The sequence below is a fragment of the Ixodes scapularis genome, unplaced genomic scaffold (assembly GCF_016920785.2).
Source record: "Ixodes scapularis isolate PalLabHiFi unplaced genomic scaffold, ASM1692078v2 PGA_scaffold1__304_contigs__length_218370807, whole genome shotgun sequence".
NCBI classification, from domain to species: domain Eukaryota; kingdom Metazoa; phylum Arthropoda; class Arachnida; order Ixodida; family Ixodidae; genus Ixodes; species Ixodes scapularis.
This window is the reverse complement of record NW_024609846.1, coordinates 23212686-23234201: the sequence shown is the minus strand read 5'-3', so window position 1 is coordinate 23234201 and position 21516 is coordinate 23212686. Positions and strand designations below refer to the sequence as shown.

General features: G+C 47.8%; 1 protein-coding gene across 1 annotated transcript; it reads right to left on the bottom strand.

Annotated features, from left to right (window-relative positions):
- Positions 1–826: 826 nt before the first annotated feature.
- On the bottom strand, positions 827–21468 carry LOC8053024 (clathrin heavy chain 1). Its single transcript, XM_029970351.3, has 8 exons — positions 21151–21468; positions 20904–21004; positions 19818–19957; positions 16819–16971; positions 15410–15528; positions 13694–13975; positions 6771–6941; positions 827–5631 (listed from the first exon to the last, which is right to left on the bottom strand). The coding sequence occupies exons 1-8, from the start codon at positions 21223–21225 to the stop codon at positions 5530–5532; spliced, it is 1143 nt and encodes a 380-aa protein (XP_029826211.2). The 5' UTR covers positions 21226–21468; the 3' UTR covers positions 827–5529.
- Positions 21469–21516: the final 48 nt, after the last annotated feature.

The window sequence follows — 21516 nt, the reverse complement described above, 5'->3', positions numbered from 1 at the left end:
TTCAGTGCCATCAGACGCAACGCTGGTTTTGGCAACTAATTGAAAGTGGCTTGAACGTACGTTTTATGCCGCCATCTAACTAAGAAACTGAGCTTGACCAAATAACAGGTCCATATCACATGACCGAATTACGCTTTAGCAAACAGCGCCCTTTGAACGAATCAATGCTTTAGCAAATAACGGGGGCACGTCAATTAGGTAGAGGGCCTTAGAGCTGGCATGTGAAAATGACCCCCAATTGGCCACCGCCATATTGCAGATTTTTGACCACTAGACACCTTAGAGGCTCAAATGACGAAAGTTCCCTCTTCCATCATTTGAGCCTCTAGGCAATCAGGCACGATATTGTCACTTCCATTTCTTTTTTTTAGGAGAAACGAAACATTTGTCGAACATAGCCCCCCTGTAAAGTTTATTGCTCTAAGGCCCTCTACCTTGTTGGTGCTAACGCAAACCCCGCGCTGCGCTCATGCCGCTTCGAGGTAGAAGTCTGCGGCGGCTCATTACAGAGATGTTAACCCACTTGGCGCACCCATAAATGCCGCTTTGCAGCGGTCGATTATTCGCTGAAGCGTCTTTCGATGAAAAATTGGCATTTGCTAAAACGTCCTTTGACCAATTGATTGCCACCCCCAAATCACAGACACACACAAAAAAGACAAGTAATAAAAAACACCTCTGTCCCCTTCATTAAATTTTTTTGTCGTTTAGCCTCCAATGTATAGACATAGATTCCAGGCATATTTCAGTGTCGTTGCAGCGTGGACAAAGGCACGACTCGCATCTCCCGGGCGTAGACACAAGATTATCACAACAGTAACAAGTCTTGGTGTGTTCATCAGTGTTTATTACTTCAGGGGGTATGTACACCTACATGTAACTTTTCAGCAAGAACTTTGTGTTTTAATTTCATTTTTCCACTCACAGCACTCTTCCATCCGGCTAGCATTCCCGACAGAACAAATGGTCAAACCGACATCCACAATATTTTACACCAATCCATACTCCGTTTCACCTTATGTTGTACTGCAGCGAAGGCTAGAAGCGCGAGCTCATAGCATTGGCAGCTACCCTTGGTGCACGAGAGCTTCTGCCGCCGAGATGTGCCCTAGAGCAAGGAGCTCGCGCTTGTAGCCTTTCCTGCGGTACAACACAAGGTGAAACAGAGTATAGAGTTGTGCCCTAGCAGATAACGAACACCGGGCAAGCAGTGTACAAAATAAAACTAAGGTGCCTACCCTATGGAGCAATGGGAGGAGAGCATAGGCTCGCAACTCAATAAAAATTTTTTCTAAAGAGAAAGGAACACTGGAACACAAGACTTCATTGAGAGAATGTATGCATTCGGAGAACGTTGCAAATGCGAGCTTTTATGTATGCATCCGGCCACTGTCAGACTAGATCAATGCTGAAACGAGGCAACGGCTTGTTTTTGTCAATACTGGACGCATTCCATCTGCTCCATCACAGTACTTTGAAATATTGAAACAAACCAGAAGAAAATTCACTCGAAAAAAAGAATGCAAAAACCTGCACCTAACAACCGTAGTCAAAATACCTAGGCACCATAGATGCCACCGTTCGTACGTGACTACATCATTTGGCACATTGCAGAAAAACCTCAACAAAACATTGTGAAAAACAAACCAACAACGCTTGCTCGGCTAATGCAAATTATTCGTGGAGTAAACCGTTCATTTCAATAAAGCACTCACCACACACACATCTTTTGCTTGCACACAACCACCACTCGTCCAACCAGTTCTACGAGCATTTGGAGGAATGAAATGTGTGTGGGTGGAACAGAAGAGCGCACGCATGAGCCAAAACACGACGTGAAACACAAGCTTCAAGTTCTGCCACGCACATTAAAATGGAGCCCGCAACTGAATGCGTAAACAACCGCTTGACCAAGTACGAGGCCCAAGGTACTAATTGTACAGAAATCTCTAAGGGCAACAGTAGCTTATAGGGTATTGCATATAGCAGTGGCAAGGTGAAAGGTCGTTTTGAGTCTGTATTCCCAAGCAAACTTCAGGGCAGCTTGTAGAACTTCTTTTAATGTGTGCTTGTCAGTTTTTTAAATTTTGAGTTTGTTATTTCCCTCGAGGCTGTTAAGCTTAGCTCTATCTGCCTTCTCAGTACATGTGTACCAAGTATAGTCAAAGCATGGATTGTAGCCTTTTGAGTGGAATCCTCACAACGTTGGTTTCCCTGTCACTGAGGCCCACCTGCAAACAGACATTCAGCGCTTTCCAAGGCCTTGAAAATGGCTAATTGTAAATATGGGGTTGTCTTGCCATTTGAGGAACAAGGTAACCCTACATATAAAAACAGGCTGTACCCCCAAAAACGGCAAAATGTACACACACACACGCACGAAACGGACGAACGTGCCAATGCGAGACCTTTCGACGCAGTGCTTAGAAACCAACTTACTAAGGGCCAAATAATCAATTGTACAATAAATGTAAACCTCATCAATGATGCATTTTCTCCACAGTCGCAGAGATAACTTTTTCGATTTGGAGTCTACATATTTGCACGGAGTGTTTGCAACAAAAGATAACACTCTATGCGCATAAGGAAGTGTGCCCAATAAGGAAACCTAGTTAGGAACTTTTTGCGAGAGAAACGCACACAATACGAAAACTCTTTCTAATTTTGCACAACCTTGAACAAAGAACTGCTAGCTAAAGCCCGATGCCACAGGGCCATACTGCCTAAACCCTGCAAACCTTTGAGGTATACCTTACCAAACCTGATCCATGGCAATGCGTAGCTTTACACATTTTGCCCATGTGGCAGTGCGTTCACTTAGCTACTCCTCCTAGTATGAAAGCAGAGGCAGGCAACATGCTTCGAGCTCTTTAACCTTGTAAAGGCTAGGCACGGCGAAGCCTTAGCAATTCTAATTGTCGTGGGGCAAGTTTGACGACATCCCAGTTTTACTACGTGCCTTACAAATGCATCAAATCGGGGAACACCAGGAAAGCTGCGGAATTCGAGACGACAGACCATCAACATGCAACGTACAAAGCGCGACTGTCACCTGCGGATTGACCGGTCTTGGATACAGTCACGTTTGGCAATCACTGGCTGAAATCTCCTTTGTTTAACCTGAGAAAAAGAGGCCTCCATCGTGGCATTCATATTTCTAAAATTTCGGCAGTATGAGTCAATATATTCATAACGATACCAAATGTAACGATGTACCGCTTATAACGATCAGTTTCTAGAGTTTCTAGACTGGAAATGATCAGTTTCTAGTCCAGATACAATGATAATCGATTATAACGATTGAAATTTCGGGTTTTCTCATTTTCATTATAAGTGGGTTGCACTGTACAATGTAAGTCAGCGATGAAGCTGATGACGGTGCATGCTCGCAAATGCAAAAGAACACTAGGAAGCGAGCCATCTACCTGCTAGATGCTGCGCAGGGTGGCAATGCCCATCTTCGAGAGGCCTTTGAGCTTTGACACAATACTCACGCACGCCTAAGTTGCTACGGCGAAACAACCTACAAAGATTCGAGAAATGGGTGTGGCTGAAAGTCGGGCATTTTCCTGCATGATAACCAGCTGCTCCGAAGCTGCCCTCACTCTCCTCTTCTCAATCGCGTGACTTCCAGCGTGTATGACATTACATTCCTCCGCGCCATTCCCTCACCATTGGTGCAACATTTCTTTGTGTTTTTCTCGCTAAAAGACAACTCTGCAGCGAAATATTATTTGTTTGGCGTCCTGACAACATACTCTAGCACCTCGAATGAGAAAAAAATAAAAATAAAATTGAAGTATTCTTTTTTTTGGGGGGGGGGGTTTGGAGATAACTATAGTTTCTTGGTTTGTAAGATAACTATAGTTGGTGACAGGTCAAGAATTCAGGGAAGCTCTTTCCACCTCTTTCCACTTGAGCGGAGTGAACAGTGGAGAGGAGGCAACCTTTTTTCCAGAGTTCAATCTGCTCAAGCGGAAAGAGGTGCAAGGGGCTTTTTTTTGCCCTCTTCACCTGTCACAGACTATAGTCAAGGAAAAGTATGTACTACTAATCGTACTGGAAATGTATCGGATGCATTTCCGGTACGATTAGTAGTACATACTTTTCGTCTTATTTGCAATCGTAATGGAAGCCACCCAAAACGATTGTAAATAAGACGGTCACGAAAAGTCCGCCTATTTACCTCCGCAACTGAACAGCAACTTGCCAACTCTTTCCAAAACGTAAAAACAAAACAAACAAAACTGAACAATAAGACCAAAATTAAGCGACGCTTTGGTTTTCTTTCAGGATAGTCACGTCGGCAGCCTCGAGTCCCGTAAGTCATTGCGTGCGAGTCGTCGACGCAATGACGCAAACTACAGCCACAGATCGAAGAAACTAGAACAAACCGAAATGCTTTGCCGCTTTCGTCGCTGCGAATGGACGGCAGTAGTAGAATGTGTGCGAGATGTGCACGTGCGAGCGTGGAGGAGGCACGCGAGAGATCTTGTCGACGAGCGAAGGTTCCCGCCGTCGGTACGAGGGGGCACGGCAACGGGCGAGGCGAACCAATTGCCATGCCCCAGTTTCGCTTGGCCATGGCTGCGTGCAGTCTGGAACACGGACGGCCCAGGGTGCGGACCTTAACTTGAGACAAAGCCAGCGTGCATTCATCGACGCACGCTTCGTATGAACCAGAAGGAAGTCTTTGTACCTAGCTAAAGTAAACTGGTATAATCATGGACAAGGTGATAAAGGCAGGGCGGATTTTTAGAACGCCCGGCGCTCGAGTTGCACAAGTCGTTGAGGCGCTATCGAAGGTATGAAACTCGCACTGGAGGCGGGGCAACTGTAGCTCGCTCCTGCTGCTTTCACCTTGTCAGTGATTATAGCATTAGAGTGCACGCAACAGTGCCTTCGCTGTGAGCTCGCAGCTTGCAACCAATGGTTCCATAGACTGTCCAATGAAATATGAAAAAAGAAGATTCGTCGCAACATGGAGCGGGTTAAAGCTTGCCGAGTGAGAGATGAAATACGGGTAAATATGTTTGCATCAACCCCGATAGGCCGAATTAAGTTCTCGCTTGCGGTTCCTCTAAAAACAAAAGGACGAGCAAGTCGAAACACTCCTGCAAAACATGTTTAAAAGGAACTTAAGTCCAAGCATATCAGAAAGGAGGAAAAACATTCAGGAAGTTCCTTTTTGTGGCTCTCTTGCCTGCTCGTCACTCCCAGGCACGATCTGCAGACATAAAAGCCGAAGCCACGACAGGTTTACCTCAACTTCCCGACGCACCTCGACAACACAACGAAGACCGGCACAACGGCACGATAAAAGTGAACAAACTAGCAGTCGGGGTGCGGCCCAGCCACTCCGCACAAAAAGCGGACGACCGGAGAAAGACGGAGTGGCGAAGGAGGAACGGTTCGACGGCCGGCCCGTGACCTAGGCCGGCCGGGTGACTAGAAAAGCGAGCGGTACTTTGAAAGCTTCCAGCACCGAGAGTTCAAACGGTCGCCACACCGGGCGCTCCCGGCGGCCAATCAGGGCAGGGTCTGCCGCAACCGGGTAGAAATGGCGGGCCGGTTGACGACCTCCGCGACGCGTCGCAGCAGCGCCGCCTTTTTCATCTCCACGAGCAGGACCTGCAACGGCGAGAGTCAGACAGTGCAAACGTAATGAACACAATCTCTTCCTTTCAGACATAACTGCTTTTGCACGTCAAATTATAACTAGGGGACTAAAAAGTGCTCGTCACCTCTCGCCACTTTCACTACTTGCTCTCAACACTTTTATTCGCCGATAAAAAACATTTTAGACTGACAGAATCATTACAAAACCTTCTCCACAATAAGACACAAACCATGCTTAGGATTCGGAGGCTGGTGCAATGTCGTACACGTTCCTCCAAAAAAAGAACGAAAGTTTGTTCCTCGCTCCTTTTCAATCTTGGAACGAGTTCAAGTTTCCGTGGTTTGGAAGGAACACATTCCCGTTACATCTCAAAGATTGCAATGTGTCGTCAGGTTAATGCCACATTTGTGTGCTTTAATGAAATACTATGCGGGATAATCATAGATAAAATAGCAAGCAAGTGAACATATAGACATGGAATGATCACATTTGTTCCATTCCTTTGGTTCCGATTCTCTCTCGGACACCACCCCATCCCTTGAAGTCGGAGTTTCAAATCCTCGATAATAAAAGGCCTCAATGCTTACTAAATGTAGGTAAAATTGCAGATATAAAGACAAAAAAAAAAAGGAATGTCGTTCCTCCTGCCGTTTCCTCACAAGCATAACGAGTTACCGTTCTGGTTTCACCAATGCAAAATGGAACGACGGTGTTCCTTCATTCATTCAAAAAGGAACACGTTCCAGGAACGTCGTTCTTTGGAACGCCGTTCCATACAACACTGGGCTGGTGCAAGGTCTCACAGCTACAAAAATGGCCACAAATAAGGGGTGCATGTTTGAAAAGCCCAGGCGCCAAACGTCGCTGCAAGTAATGATGTGGTTTGCAGCGCCGACCCGGCCCTAATAAAGTACCCGAGAAGGCGCACTTCACATGGTGTCATCTAAATTGCACGTGACAAGTGTGCCATTTTAGACAAATGCACCATTTAATTTGCAAATGTGCAACGTGACAAGTGTGCAATTTAGACAAGACAAGCTGAGATGACACATGGTGTCACCTAAATTGCACATGACAAGGGCTCCTGGACGGATTTCGCGAAGAGGGACCCTGGACCGGGACGTACCACACTTTCCAATCGCACACTCACCTGCCCGTTGCGGGACACGATGAGCAGGCCGCACTCGTGAGAGAGCGACGCGGCGAAAGTGATGTCGGGGCAGACGACGTGGGAGCAGAGTGGGGTGGCCGTCTCCAGGTCGCACAGGTGCACCACCCCGCACTTGGTCAGCACAAACACCAGGCCCTGGCGGCTGGACACCTGCACCGAGGACCCGGAAGCAGACGTCACGGCACAATGGCGGCCCTACGCTTTGCAACGGGGAGGTCATGGTGGACAGGAGGCTGTGCCCGTATTCCCTGTATATTGGAGCAAGGTGTAATGGAAGTAGACATGGCCTTGAAATGCCCCCTCAATATCTCGGCTCAAATAATGGGAGCCGCCACATAAATATGGGGCATACAACCACGTTGCCATAGCATGGCCGTGGCAATAGGGTTGTTTGCCCCACATTTACGTGGCGGTGTCCACTGAATCGGTGTCGAACGAGTGAGATTCGGAGCCCAACACTTGCCTGGCCAGCAGAAAGTTGGCGTAAGGCAGACGCTCTGGTCAGCACCCTGAGAGCGTCGTCTAGAGCGAGACGCCGCAGCATCGCTTTGGAAAGCGAGCATATTGGGAGTCGTACGCACAAACGCCGAGAATGGCACCGGGATGAAAATGCCGTGGAAATTCCGCTTGCATGCATTGCCTCCCGTTGTGCTGCGATTGCACTTTATATGCATTCTCTCCTGTCGTGCATTGTCTCCCATCGAGCGCTCCGGGCATTTCCATTCAGCTTCGAGGGAAGGACACTCACTCGGAGCTCAGCACAAACTGATATGCGCGTTGCACTTTAGCTGAGCCTCGAGTGAGGGTCCTCCCCTCGAAGCAGAATGCAACTGCCCGGAGTGCTCGCAACGCCCCCGCCAGCCACCGCCTCGGGTGTAGCCCGAAACAACCCATTCCCGTTTGAACCCGTCCCGTTTTGACCCATTCCCGAAATGACCTTCCCGTTTGAACCCGTCCCGTTTCGACCCATTCCCGAAACGACCTTCCCGTTTGAACCTGTCCCGTCTCAACCTGTTCCCCAAGCGCCCTTCATATTTGAACCCGTAGCCAAGACATATTTTACGTTTGACTTCGTCCCGTTTGAACCCGTAGGTATAAAGCCCCGCACATCTCAACCACTTCGTGAAAAGTGTCCATCGTTTGTGGGAGCCAGTGGTTTCCCTCCCCCGAGAAGGCGCAAGCCGAGGTTGTTCCGGGCGAAGCCGTCTGACTTCGAGCCCAGTCGCTCCGCATCGTGTCGGAGAGACTATGTCACCATGCTGACCTACTCTCTCGTACTCCTCCGCGCGTCTCCCCGATTTCGGGGGAACAGCGACATCGCGCGAGGGAGAGTCGGGCCTGCCCTCCGAGTCATATACGGCTTTGCTCCGAGTGTACGGCCGTACGGCCGTGTAGTCAAGGAGTCCTGGATTGGACTCCGGGCAACGGGTAGAGTCGCGGCGCGAGCTCGTCCGACCAGCGATGACTCCACGCTAGCGATTCCCTGGGCTCTGACAGTCGGCGTCCGCACTACCTGTGGACGTCTGTCTGCCGAGAGCCCTGGCCCTGAACTCCTGCAACGACGGGTAGCAGCACGAGCTCGCCCGACCGGCGATGACTCCGCTCGCAATTACCCCTTTGGCTCTCAGGTCGGCGGACGATGCGGGCACACTGTGCCCGCGGCGGCTCGCTTGACCGCAGTGTCTTGTTGGGGACCCCTGGTACTCAGTAAACGCTGCTGGATACCGGGATCATCGTTGTTGGCATGGCGTTGGCCGAACCCGGCGCGGCAACCGCCCTCGCTGGTAGCCGCCGGCCGCGCGGTGGGACGGGCATCGGATTTCCCCTTTGACCGGACAGGTTTCCGGACGTGGAAGGTATGTGATCGGCCCTCCTTTTATTCCTCACACGTTCTAATCCTGGTTTGCGCAGTTTTTCTGCTTAAGGGGGGACACTACCCAAAAAAGTAAATTTTCGAACCACTTGTCCGATTTAAATTATATTAACAGGGCTTGTTTCTGTTGATGTTGAGAACATTTCTGCCAATTTTTGTTAACCTGGGTGAAGTACAAAAAAAATTGCAAACGTTCAAAGACGAAAGTGGGCCTGTCTGCGTAGGAAAACTATCGTTTTGAAATCACTTATAAATTTGTCGTTTTCATATGTTATATTGCATTAGGACAGTTCAGAGCAGATAACTATGGAGCTATATTTCTATGTTATACCATCTTTCATGACAAAAAAGCCACATAAACACAAATACAGTTTTTTAGATTTCCATCCTTTGTCCAAACCTTTAGTTCTTGAACATGAAAAATGACAAAAATAAAAAATACAAGCTCATAGTTATCTTCCCCTTAAAATTTCACCCCAGAAAAACTCATAAAAATGAATCCAAGTTGCATAATAACAAAACAATAGTTTTCCTAAAGTGAAATTTATGCCAAAAAGTGGAATAGAGAAAATTGCGTTCAAAGTGCTCCAACCTCTACCTTTTCTTTAGCATTGGTGGACCGAAAATAATTTATAAAAAATTAACTATGCAGTGTAAACTAATGAAACTTTCTGGGAATACACTTTATATGTTGGTGGATGTAAATATGACATTTTTCAAAATCAACTTTTTTTTGCAGAAATTGTTTTTTCTGGGTAGTGTCCCCCCTTAAGAATATGTCCCGAAATCATGTTAATGCAATTAATGCAAAGGTGCAACCAAGCTATTCAGTTATGTATTGAACTAGTTTTTATAGTCAACGTATTCTTAAAATATACATCACTTTCAAACAAGCTCCAATGAAATATATTTCTACTTGAACCACTTTAAATGTTTCTTTCAAGATGGTCCCCAAAATGTGTAACTACAGAATAGACTATGTACATTGTGCGACAACGTTACCACGAACAAGATGTTGGCGATTTTTCGAATTTTGCTTCGAAATGGTATTAGATGATACCAAATTTTACCGCTTAGGTTAGTGGCCCAGATGTTCACTTTCAAACACACTAATAATATTGATGGCAGTCTTCTGATTTTTTTTAGACAAACAGCTGAAACCAACAATCGCTTGTTCGCGCTAACGGTTTCATGCTCTGTACAACAACAGGGAGCTTTCGTAGACCGTTTTCGACGTCACGCGGCGCTCTTCGCAACCCGCTACGATACCCGGAACTCTACAGTCAAGGCCATCGGTGCACAGTGCACAGGTGCACTAGCGCCTTCTTCGTTGCGGAGGCCTTAGTGAAAGGGGAAACGTGGTCTACGAAAACTCCCTAATGAAGTCTTAGAATAATGCAGGCAGGCACTTTGAGTAAGCAAAAAGTAGCGTTGCCCAAGTTTTTATGTCGCGACGCTATTTTTAGGTTACCCAAAGCGCTTCCGTACGTTATTATAAAACTTCCTTATAACGGGATTTTTTGAAAAGTGATATATCAGACAGGCTAACGGGAAATATGATAGCGACTTCAATTTCTTACAAGTTCAAACACAGAACTGTCGCATACACAGGCAAAATTCATAAACCACAAAATGCTATCGCCTTGGTTGAGGAAGTTGAGCAGGAAAATCGTGCCATCAGAAAGGCGACACTACAACTGTTCGCAACGGTCACCTGCCCCGCGCGGCACCACCATTTGCAAACTGCTGCAGTGATATCCTTGTCAAGGCCTCATCCCGTTTGATCAGGTCGAGGTTGTAAATGTTCGGGTGAGCCCTCCCTGACACAGCGTTTATCTTACGGCGCCATCTCTTCGAGGTTGTTTCGGGAGAGGGAGAAGTGATGTGAGAAAGGAGAACAGACAACGTGAACCTAATCAACTGTTAACGAACAATACAAACAAACCGACCCAACTTTTAACGAACGATGGCCGAAGCGGAAAGGTCGTTTCGGGATAGGGCGAAATGGGAAAGGATGAAACGAGAAGGTCGTTTTGAGCCGGGCAGAAACAAAAGGTACAAACGAGAAGATTGTATTGGGAATGGATCAAAACGGGAACCAGCCACCGCCTCGGCCACGCGATCCCAGTGGGTCTTCCATATTGCGGTGCACTATACTTGTACTTTACTTAAAGTATTTTTTCTGGTACTTTCCTCGGAAAGTACAACTCCCGACTTCAAAGCATATTCCCCCAATTTGGTCTCAGTGAAATTTAGCTCTTTCAAGAACGACTCGCTCGCGTCCTTGGCTTTCCCAGTACTGCACACAACTTCTGAGGTCGAGTATAAGAGTTCACCAAACTTTAACAGAAAAATGGCGTATAATCATGTGAAAATGAACTATCGTCTTTCGAGAAGTGATCCGGTCATTTTTCTGAGTGAAGTAATGGCAGCTACAACACCAATACAAATAATTCCCTTTAAGTTGATTGTGTGGAATAGTTTGTAAGCAAGAGTATAACAACTACTCTGTGGCCACTTGACTTCACACGAATTTCGATGCCATTTCCTCAAATAACTGATGAACCCTCATTACCACTGGGGCAATGCATATCAGTAGAGCCCTGCATATCTGCGGATATCTGCAATAAAATGGCGGATGCGGATAAAAATGAATCGGATTTGGAGGGTTGTGCATCAGATGCGGATTCCAGAAGCTGCGGATGTGGATCGGATGCGGATATTCGCGTGTCCGGATCAACATTTTTGCCGAGGTGGTTCATAAACGTGTGCGACCGCACAGTGTAGAGGGAATTAGTGAGTGATACTATGAAATGCATCATCAAATGTAATGCGGGAGAACACTACTCTTTAAGATAAACGGTGCCAATCGGGGAGAAAATTATTTTTTACATCAAGGAAGATTTGATTCTCACCAAAAATTGCTTTAGAACGTTCTATCTCGCCAAAAATGCTGTTTCAAAAAAAAGTAAAGAATGCAGGGGCGTCAGTCGTACCGGGAAAGCGTGTTCTTGTTTGGCATGGAAAGAGCAGAAAACGTTTTTTTGAGTAAAGAAAACCCCAAAACGTACAAGCCACAAGAAAGTAGAAGAAACCTGCAAGTAGCTTCTTTTCAGTAGATCGAGGAGACTGAATTCAACACTCTGGAGTGGTGGAACTTGTGCCGGCTTGAGCTTCCGCACCTCATTCTTGCCGTGAAGTTGGTGCATGCTACCCCAGCATCAAGTGCACCAAGAAAGAAGGACTTCTCATTAGCGGGTATTAATTTTAGAGAGGCAAACTAGTCTTTGATCCGTCCATGTTGACGGGTTTCTGTTTCTTCTACACAGCAACCTCGACAACTGAAACGTTGTGTGCTTGTGCATTTTCTTTTTCTCGACAGTTGCCACCGAGTTGTTTTTAAGTATATGGTTCCGAGCATGGAGCCGAGGGTTTGCGTTTAAGACTGAACCAATCGGAGGTGTTGCCACTGTGGTATTTTCTCAGTGGTGTACTCGCGCCTTACCACATATACACGAGTACTTTGCTGCGGTGAGTGAGCGCATTTCCTCTCCCTCTTTTTTATTGTTTGGCCAACATAAATTGACAGAATAGTCTGTCCTTTGTTCATTTTTATGCTTATAAAATATGTGTCTGCTTAAAGTGGGTTTTAAAAAGCAAACAAGAAAATAAATATTTCAATTTCTTTCCTTTCCAGCGCATCCTCTGGACAGAGTGTCAGTGTCACGGACGCTCACGAAGATGATCTCATAGCTGCGATCATCTTACAAGCGATGCAAAGTGTCTCTGGAAGGACGATCGCTTATTTTATAGATACGATAAAATGACTTTCACCGTAATTCTGACTCAGAGTTCTTTGTACAAAGGTAAGCAGACAACTTATAAAATATCACACAGATGCTTTTTTCTTTTTCATTTTGATTCATGCTTGATTGAATGACATAAAATGAATGTGCGGATTGAGGGTCGAATGTTGTTCCGAAATTTACGGATGCTGTTCAGATGTGGATAAAAAGTGTGCGGATGCGGATACAATTATTTAAAAACTTTGCGGATCGGATACAGATGATCAAACTGTTACTGCACAGGGCTCTACATATCAGTTTAAAAACACACTGTACACTGGATTGGAAGGACATCATGAAAGATTGTGTTAAAAAGTACATGTACTTTACTTTCAAAGTACATTGCATTTATAGTACTTTACGTGGAGTACTTCGCTCCCTGTGTACTTAATACTTTACTCGAAGTACATAACCTCTAATTTAATTTGTACCTTACTTCAAGTACTTCTTAGGTGTACTTTACCCAACACTGGTTGATGCGTACGTCTCCGCTCCTTCCACACCCGGTCTTCTTTCCCTGAAGGAAGGGCACGCGGCCGACCCATCGAGATTTCATACCGAAACTGATAAGAGCGTAGGAAACAGCGCGAAAAACAGACGAGGACGAAACACGCATGACAAGTGCTGCACTCATCACGTGTGTTTCTTCTTCATCCTCGTGTGTTTTTTGCGCTGTTTCCTACGAGGAATTCCCTCCAACTCGCCTAACTATCCATCCTTCTATGATAGCTGGAAAGGTTGCCACCATCTATGAGCAACGGCGGCAACCAGACTTCTTGTCTGGTTGCCGCCGTCGCTTATAGATGGCGGTAGCTCTCCAGAGGTTTGTGTAGGTTTGTGTCGACATTTGTTTGGTACCGGATACGATCCTGAGGAACCTAGATCTTAACAGCTCTGCTGCAAAAAAAAAAAAAAAAAAAGATACACGACTTTGATTGTGTTTAAAAAGACCACAGATCGCACAAACCGCCCGGACCATCAAATGGTAAGATGTCCCACTGCTTTCATCGGCACGTTTTTCCGAGAGCCCAATACTCCAGAGCAGGTGTGCTACGCAGCTCAGGGGCTATAGTATCCGCCTACCACCGCACCGACCTGGGTTCGAGCCCCGCAAGGGCACCTTTGCTCGCGACGATTTTCTCATAGAAAACCCCAAACGAGCAATAAAGACCGGGGGGGCGCACCTGGAGGGACACGGGGAAGTCAAACTTGTCCAGGGGGTCGAAGAACTCCAGGGTCTCCTGAAGGGGCCCCCTGAGGGCCCCCGCGTGGGGAGTGCCCAGCTCGGCCACGTGCAGCTTCCCCAGGGGTCGGGGCGAGTCCCTGGAGGCCAGCAGGAGCAGCTGCGAGGCCACGGGGTGGCCCGGGAACTGGTGCCGGCACAGCTGGGCACACTGGCCCGGCAGCAGCTGCCCCACCCCCCGGGACACGCTGTGCAGCTGCACCAGCCCCGACACCAGCTTCTCCTGCCCGGGGGGGAAGAGGGAGTCGCTCAAGGGCCTCGCCATCGGCGCGGTGCCCGGATGGCCTCTCCGAACGGCACATTCCCCACATCCAAAAAGGCGCTCCCTCCGTTCCCGCCCGACAACGTCACAGAAGTGTCGCACGGTGTCGCAGCAGCGGTGGTTTATGTAACAGATGCCTGTTCCGCTGCAGCTCGCTCTCCAGATTGAAGGTTCGCAGAAGCTTCGGCAGCTGGGAGTTAATGACGTTTTGGCGACGCTCGAATTTGCTCGTGCTTTTTGCCGGAACTTCTACGACCAACTACCAGGATCGCAACGTCCGACGACGGGACACTCCGGTTTTTCCCACTTTATTTGTTGCCACCTCGAAACCACTTTCGACGCATGGGCGGAACGGGACTGAGCACGCCAGTCGGAGACGCGTTCCGAGCACCGCACTATTGGGGAGGAGATCGGAGCCATAAATAGGGGAAGAGTCCAGACATCTACTGTCCTCAATGACATCTCGCCATACCTTCGCTCCTCCCAGACTCCTTCCATAGAATTGACATCAGGCCAAAGAACTGTCTAGCAACAAATGCCAGGGGAAAGGCGCAGGCCCGTCCACCATTACCATTCCCAGGCCGACGCGCACGCATGCAGTGCCGCACAGCATTCTGCATACAGACCCTAATTTTTAGGTTTTCTGGAGGGAACACGGTCGGTTCTTGTGCGGGTGGATGTTGCAATCACCGCAGTCACTGTTTTTGCATTTTTTCTATAATTCGAACAAAAAAAAATTACTGGAAGACATTTAGGATAGCTTACGTGTAAGAAAGCAAAAGCCCTTGCATACGTAGAGTATTCCTACAAGCTGTGCACCCCACTATCCTCTGCAGAGGCCGGCCAGGGTCTGGGGAGTGGTGGGTGTGCGTTGCTGCCGTGGTGCAGGGGAGCAGCGCCAGGAGGTGTGGGGTGGCATTCCTTAGAACTACAGTCGAACCCTGATATATCGAATTCAAAGGGGATCGTAAAACAGTTTGATATATGAATAATTTTATATACAAAATATGTTAAATTAAGCTTGAGTTGAAATTTATTGGCATCTCTGCTAATACCGAAGGTCGCAACGAATGGGAGCTTACCAAATAGAGCATCCAAAAGCTGCTAAATACAGTAGGTTGTAGTTGGCGGAGACCGCCAACTACACTCTACTGTACAGGGGACATAGGTGCTACCATCCATCAATTCAGAGGGCCACAGTGAAAGCACTCTTGAGCTTAGCCTATCCAGGGACTCTAGGGCAGACTGCAGTCAGATCGTGTCCAAAGAGTGAAACCTCTCATTGCGTCTGCCAAAGAACAAAGAATGAAGCGAGTCTTACACCAAATACTATGTTTGCTTCTTCGAGAATCGAGTGCAAAGGCGGCCTCGAAAGGTGGGCGTGTTGTCACTCACCTCCTGAAAAAGGCCCGTGACAGCCAGCCACTTGAACCCCGCGTCCGTGATGTAGCTCACCAGCTCCGTGTTGCGGAGACGTTCGCTCAGGGCAAACATAAATGTCGGTTCCGTGGGCGCTGCACAAGAGGGAGGGAAGCATCTTAGATGTGCGGTTCCTCCGCAGTGACCAAAGTCCGTCCAGCACATACAAATGTTAAGGCAGACCGCACGGTTCTAAGCTTGCACGTTTTCTACGGCCGAAAGTGTCGATCCTTTACAGCTAGGTGGTGCGTGGGTTAAGGTGCACTTGAAGCCTCCAATTTATATGTCACGCCTCACTGTTCAAACCCACCCAAGGGCAAAAAATTAAGTCACCATATTTCATTAAGACTAACTTTGTGCTATAAAAAAAAAAACACAGCAAATGTGATGCTCTTGATATACATCCTGATACTGAAACATACAAATAAAAAGGAAACAAAAAAAAAAAAAAAAACTCTAGGGAAACTGTTTTTGTTGTCCCGGCCTTGGGTGAAGTATGAATATCACACACCAGCTTGCTTGCAATCTTTTGCTCACATTTTTCCCGATCATTTTTACTCACTTTCCCTTCATATTGTTTGACAAGTCTAAGCAAGAAGGAAGTACTAAGTGAAAAGTAATGCACTTGAGACATTCGGGATCTTTCGGCAATGCCCAAAGACAGAGTCCAACACCAAAACTCTATTCCCCAAAATGAACGAATACGCAAAAATAATTTCTCGAGATGTATCGCTCCCACCCAGAGCGCAGCCAGCCAGCCGTATTTCACGGTGATTCAACTTAAAAACAACCCGCTTGTCAAGAACAACCCCTCTTGCTCAACGAAAAAATAGTCAGAGTGCAGGCGAGCTGGTGTAAGTTGAACAAGATTGTAAACCTGAGACTGGGGCAGAAAAGAGAACACAACAGAAGGTAGAAAAAGAGGAGGCAACGTCTCATTGAGACATTGCCTCCTCTTTTTCTACCTTCTGTTGTGTTTTCTTTTCTGCCCCAGTCTCAGGTTTACAATCATGCCCTCTCGCTCCTTGCTCCACCTCTCTGATGTGCTGAGAGATGCGTTTTCACCGGCTTGCTCGCTATATAGAAAGCAAGGAGATGAAGGCTTCTCAAAAAATCCGTTGCAAAACAAGCAGTGCAAAAATAAATGATGGGTGCAGAACCGGTTGTAGCAGGCTAGGTGTCGAAGAGAACGCAGGCAACGGCACCCGAGCAACTGCGCTCCTTTCGGCGTCTCGCTCTATCCCACTCTCTTTAGTGCCACGTGGTAGATGATGCTAGGGGCAAGGAGGGGCAGACGGAATTTCGTGGGTGGATGCGCGAGAGGTCTGTTTACAGGTGACCGCAGCGAGGGCTCGGAAGTTGGGGTCGGCGTCAAGGACACCCACCGGAGGAGAGGTCCCAATGGAAGACGGCCTGGCGGGTGACTAGGCCGAGGGTGGAGGCGCTGACCCAGGTCCAGTAAACCAGGCCCTGCATCAGCCGGCACTGGTGCAGCAGCTTCTTGGTGCGCGTGCTGTACAGGTACAGGCTCGACTCGTCTGCAAGCGGAAGCGCCCACCCTCCCGTCGGTGGGGAGGGACCGGACATTATGGACCTCTGTGTAAAGAACATTTCAAAACGATACCGAGGCTGTTCTCTAGAGGCATTTGTATTGCTTCTTTGGGATGGGGGGAGTTCATTATGCATGTCTGCTATGGGTGTAGTCCTCAGATACCAACGTTTGGCTGCTGGCAAGTGTGACTCGAGCGATTTACGAGCCATGCTGAGTCAAGTCTGCAGTTGCCACACTGATGCGCCTGTTATTCCTCGCTTTGCAGAAACATTTCCCACCTACAGTAGCCAGAGTAGCTTCTGAAGCAGGGTTGCTCACAAATGTGCAACCAGCCCGTTCTTTTCCAGAACATGCACATTCCTGCGCAAAATGAAACCTGCGAAGATGATGTGCCAGCCACCAAAACGTCTGCCATGAACCCAATTTTCACACTCTCACTCTCCGCGTTCTCAAAGTGGACGTTCAAGATGCACTCCTAGTGGTTACTGCTGTTGCTGTGATCGGTTCATGCTCCATTCAATTAATTTTGTGGGCCAAGGAATCAGCTGTCCAAACTGAAACTTGGTCTTGACTGTCTTGAATGCCTATCCAACTTGTTACAGAAGTATTGCAAAAAGTACCTACTACATAATTAAGTTTTGAAAGCTTCTTTAGTGTTTCTATAAAGAGCAGAGTATCATGGCCTCGTAAATGAAGCTGTTTTCTTATTTGCATCATTATTTTGCCCCTAACAATTTACGTACTGAGTCACAACTAACTACACTAGGTGAAAGGTTAAGAGCGCAGGGGAAGCTCCTCCCACTTCCTTCCATTTTAGCAGAGCGAACGCTGGAGAGGAGGCAACCTCCTTTCTGGCATTCACTCTGCTAAAGTGAAAGGAGGTGGGAGGTACTTCCCCTGAACTCTTAAAGGGGTACAGAAACGAAATTCTGGAGCTCATTTCTTTGCTTTAACATGACGTAGGTAGCAGTAGAACCTCAGAAACATTAATATTTCGTTGCAAAAGGCAAGAAAATGATACTTTAAACTGAAGCAAAACGATAATCAAAAACCACCTGGTTGTTGGTTATGAAGCTTCAGTGGAATGTCATTACAGCATCGGCCTCCGATGGCAGCTACACTATATGGGAAGTATGCTCACTAGTACAGGTTACCTAGGCCAGAAGATAATACCGAAGGTTTTGTGAAGAAAGCCAAAGCACAGCTGGCCACCTTCGATTCACTCCGCCACCCAATCACTTCCACTCGTTCTTTGATGTCATGGACGTCAGGGGATGATGAATTATATTTATCAACATGGCGCGCTCTGCTGTCCACGTCGTTCTCGCCAAGGGACACCAACCTCTCGACGTGACCCGGGTTTACATTGCAGAGGTGTGCCGGTATCGGCTTTTGTGCGTGGTAGTTCCTGTGCGACGATGTGAGATTCAGCGATCGCCTCGTCGTCCAAATTAGTCTCCATCGACGTGCTAAGTGCCCCCGCCTAGACGATAGTGTAAGCATTGTTGGACTAGACCGACGAAAGCAGTGCCGATCGCTTCTCTTTATTTGTTTAGTGTTCCCCATTGAGACAAGTCGAATTACAAAATCGTGGCGATGCAAGCTTTTTTCTATGGTAGTTTTTGTGTGACGATGTGAAAATTGTACAGTTGTGTTCTCTGTGCTATCGCTTGGAAAATCGTGTCCCGTTGAGACCAGAACAAGCTTCTGTGGCGCCGATGCCTTCCCTTCGTTCGTTTAGTGTTCACCCTTATGACAAGGAATGTCGGAAAATCGTTGTGGTGTACGCGTTTCTTTGCAGTGGCGCGACAATGCTGCGGTCATACAACTATCGATGCAATACGCTGCATGAAATACTCGAGTAATGCCACACCCGTGCTGCCTTACCTAACTATGCCTGCTTCCCCGCTCGCTTTAATAAATGAAGAAGGCCAACTGGTATGGCGCCTTCAAAGCTATATCTATTTATCCGTAAAGCTGGCGCCCTAGTTGAGTATGTTCATCGTGATCAGTCGGTGGAAAATTGAGTAAGTTGCAATTGCCATGTCCTACCAATGTCGCACATTATTCTGCCATCACCTTAGAAAACATGAGATAAGAAATCAACCTGCATCTCGCCTCGTGCGAGATAACAAAGGTACCATAGCCGCCTCGCGTAGATGTCACCTCGTTTAAAGAACAGCGAGCTCGCGCCCAAAACCAATGTTGCCATATCGGTCAAGTCGCAGAGCAGACGACGCACTATGTGTTGTCATAGCACGCACGACTCCGCTAGCTCTGTAATCTGGTGATATGTTACAGCCCTTAGGAACTTAACTAAGCGAGGTAGTAACGCGTTGACGCCACCAAGTGCCAATGCTCATAACTACGGTATGCTTGGCCCTATGGAGGGCGATGAGATCGCGGGCAAGCCGGTGGCGCAACAGACCATGCTCTTCGATGGCTGAATTTGAAGCGCTTGCCAGAATCAAACATTTAGAACGAAAAATACAGCAATCCGTTTGAAATACGAGCGTGTGATTGTCATGTTTAACTTATTTCTGAACATGTGAAGTATCTTTTAAGTTTCGATGCACAACCTTTTTTAACCTGTAACCGACTATAGGATAAAAGCCAATAAGGTTGATTCTATGTTAAGGGGTGTCCAAACAGGACACTACAAAACGCACGACTCCGACAAATCGTGAAAATTGAAGCGGGCTTGAAGCGGGCGCGTCCGCTTCAATTTTTACGATTTGTCGGAGTTGTGCGTCTTGTAGTGTCCTGTTTGGACACCCCTTTAGAGGGCATGAAAGAGGATTTTGAGTTCATGTTTTTCGGGCACTCACTCACCAGTGACGGCCAGCAGCGGCTTCTCCGGGTTCATCTTGGCACTGCGTGCTTCTACCCGGTACGTCTGGGGCACCGACAGCTTCGGGTTGAACACCGTCACCACCGAGCACCGGTCTGCGCCACCGGTGGCGCCGGCTCCGCTGCAAAAAGGAAACAAAAGGACGAGTTGCAAGCGACGACCTCGAAGATAGGGAGTTTGCGCGCCCATACAGTTAGGAAGTCCAAGGAATCAAAAGACGAGGAAACGTCACGCCGTGGCTCCTTTCGGAGGGCAAGTTGGTGGAGATTCAAACACGGAAGCACTACCCTTGTTGCACTGACAGGCAACCTTTGGACTCTCTCGGGCGTAGGGTGCCGTCAATTCGTTTCAAACACTTTTGCTGGAAACGTTGGCATGTACAGCACGGTCAACGCTGCCATGTTTGACTTTTGTCTTCTGGGCACAGAGTAGTCGGGTACGACGATGCCACTTGTAGTCACGGGACAATGAAAGGCCGTCAACGTGGGGGCAGCAGACAAGAGTTCTAGACAAGAACCAAAACACGCATCAGACTTACTTCTGTCTAGACACTCAAAACCGCAGCACCTGTCATTCACATTGTAATATAATGTCGTCCGCCAGATCCACTCGCTGTGCATCTAGACACAAGCTGACACAATGAAGCGAAGGCTCTTCCTGCACGTTACAGTACGCAGACAGTGTACCACCGCGCATTAACCGTGCAATTAATATAGTGTGTTGACCTGTAGAGACCTCCCACGTTAGCTGTTTTAATTACTCCACTAGATAACTTGTACCCTGGACATGAGAAACAAAAACCAGATATTTGAATTGCTCTACTCACTAGCTATAGTACACACTAGTATTCATACTGCAGCTGATATGACTTATCGTGTGACTACTGCCAAGTCAGTGGCACATCAATTAGAAACAACACCATGTCCGTAGAAAAAATCGCAGGTGTGACTTGTGAAGCGACGTCAAGTGTGGTGCCACGAGCATCTCCATCTGCAGCGGTGGATCGCCCAGCGCGAGCAGCATAAGCCACGTGATACCGAGCAGCAAAGTAACGCCGCCGCACGTACTTGAGGCACGCCATGCCATGTCGGATGCAGAGCCACTGGTTCGAAGTCATCGTCACCCGGGGCCAGGTGACGTGCTCCAGCGGGATGCCCAACTGAGTCAGCTGTCAAGGAGCGAGCAGAGATAAAAGGTCAGGGTCCAAAAAGGCAACAAACTCGAACCCCGAAACACCTTAATCCCCGAAAGTATCCACTCTCGTGGACGTTAAACCGTCGCAACTAGTATATGTCTGGGGGACTGCGCGTCTACCTGCACGAGTTCGGTGACACAAAGGCACGGTCCGATAGCTTTGGCGTCCGACGATCTTTTCCTGGCGGCAGACATCTTCGCCGACGCAAGTTAGCATCGGCTGACGCTCTAACGTCTCCGGGCGTTTCGGAACGACACTCGCTGGGCATCTATCTCATGGGTGGCTTGGCGACAGGTGACGAAAAGGCGCACGACACGGACAGATCGGCGAAAAACAAGCAACGGGACATCTTGAGAAGGATGAAAAGCCAGAAAAACCAGAAAAACAGACGCTCCCAGAAGAAAACAAGCACTAAAAAAATGGCTCGCGTGATGTCTATTGCTCTGGCGATTGCTTGGTCTCCTCGTCAAAAAACAAACAAAACA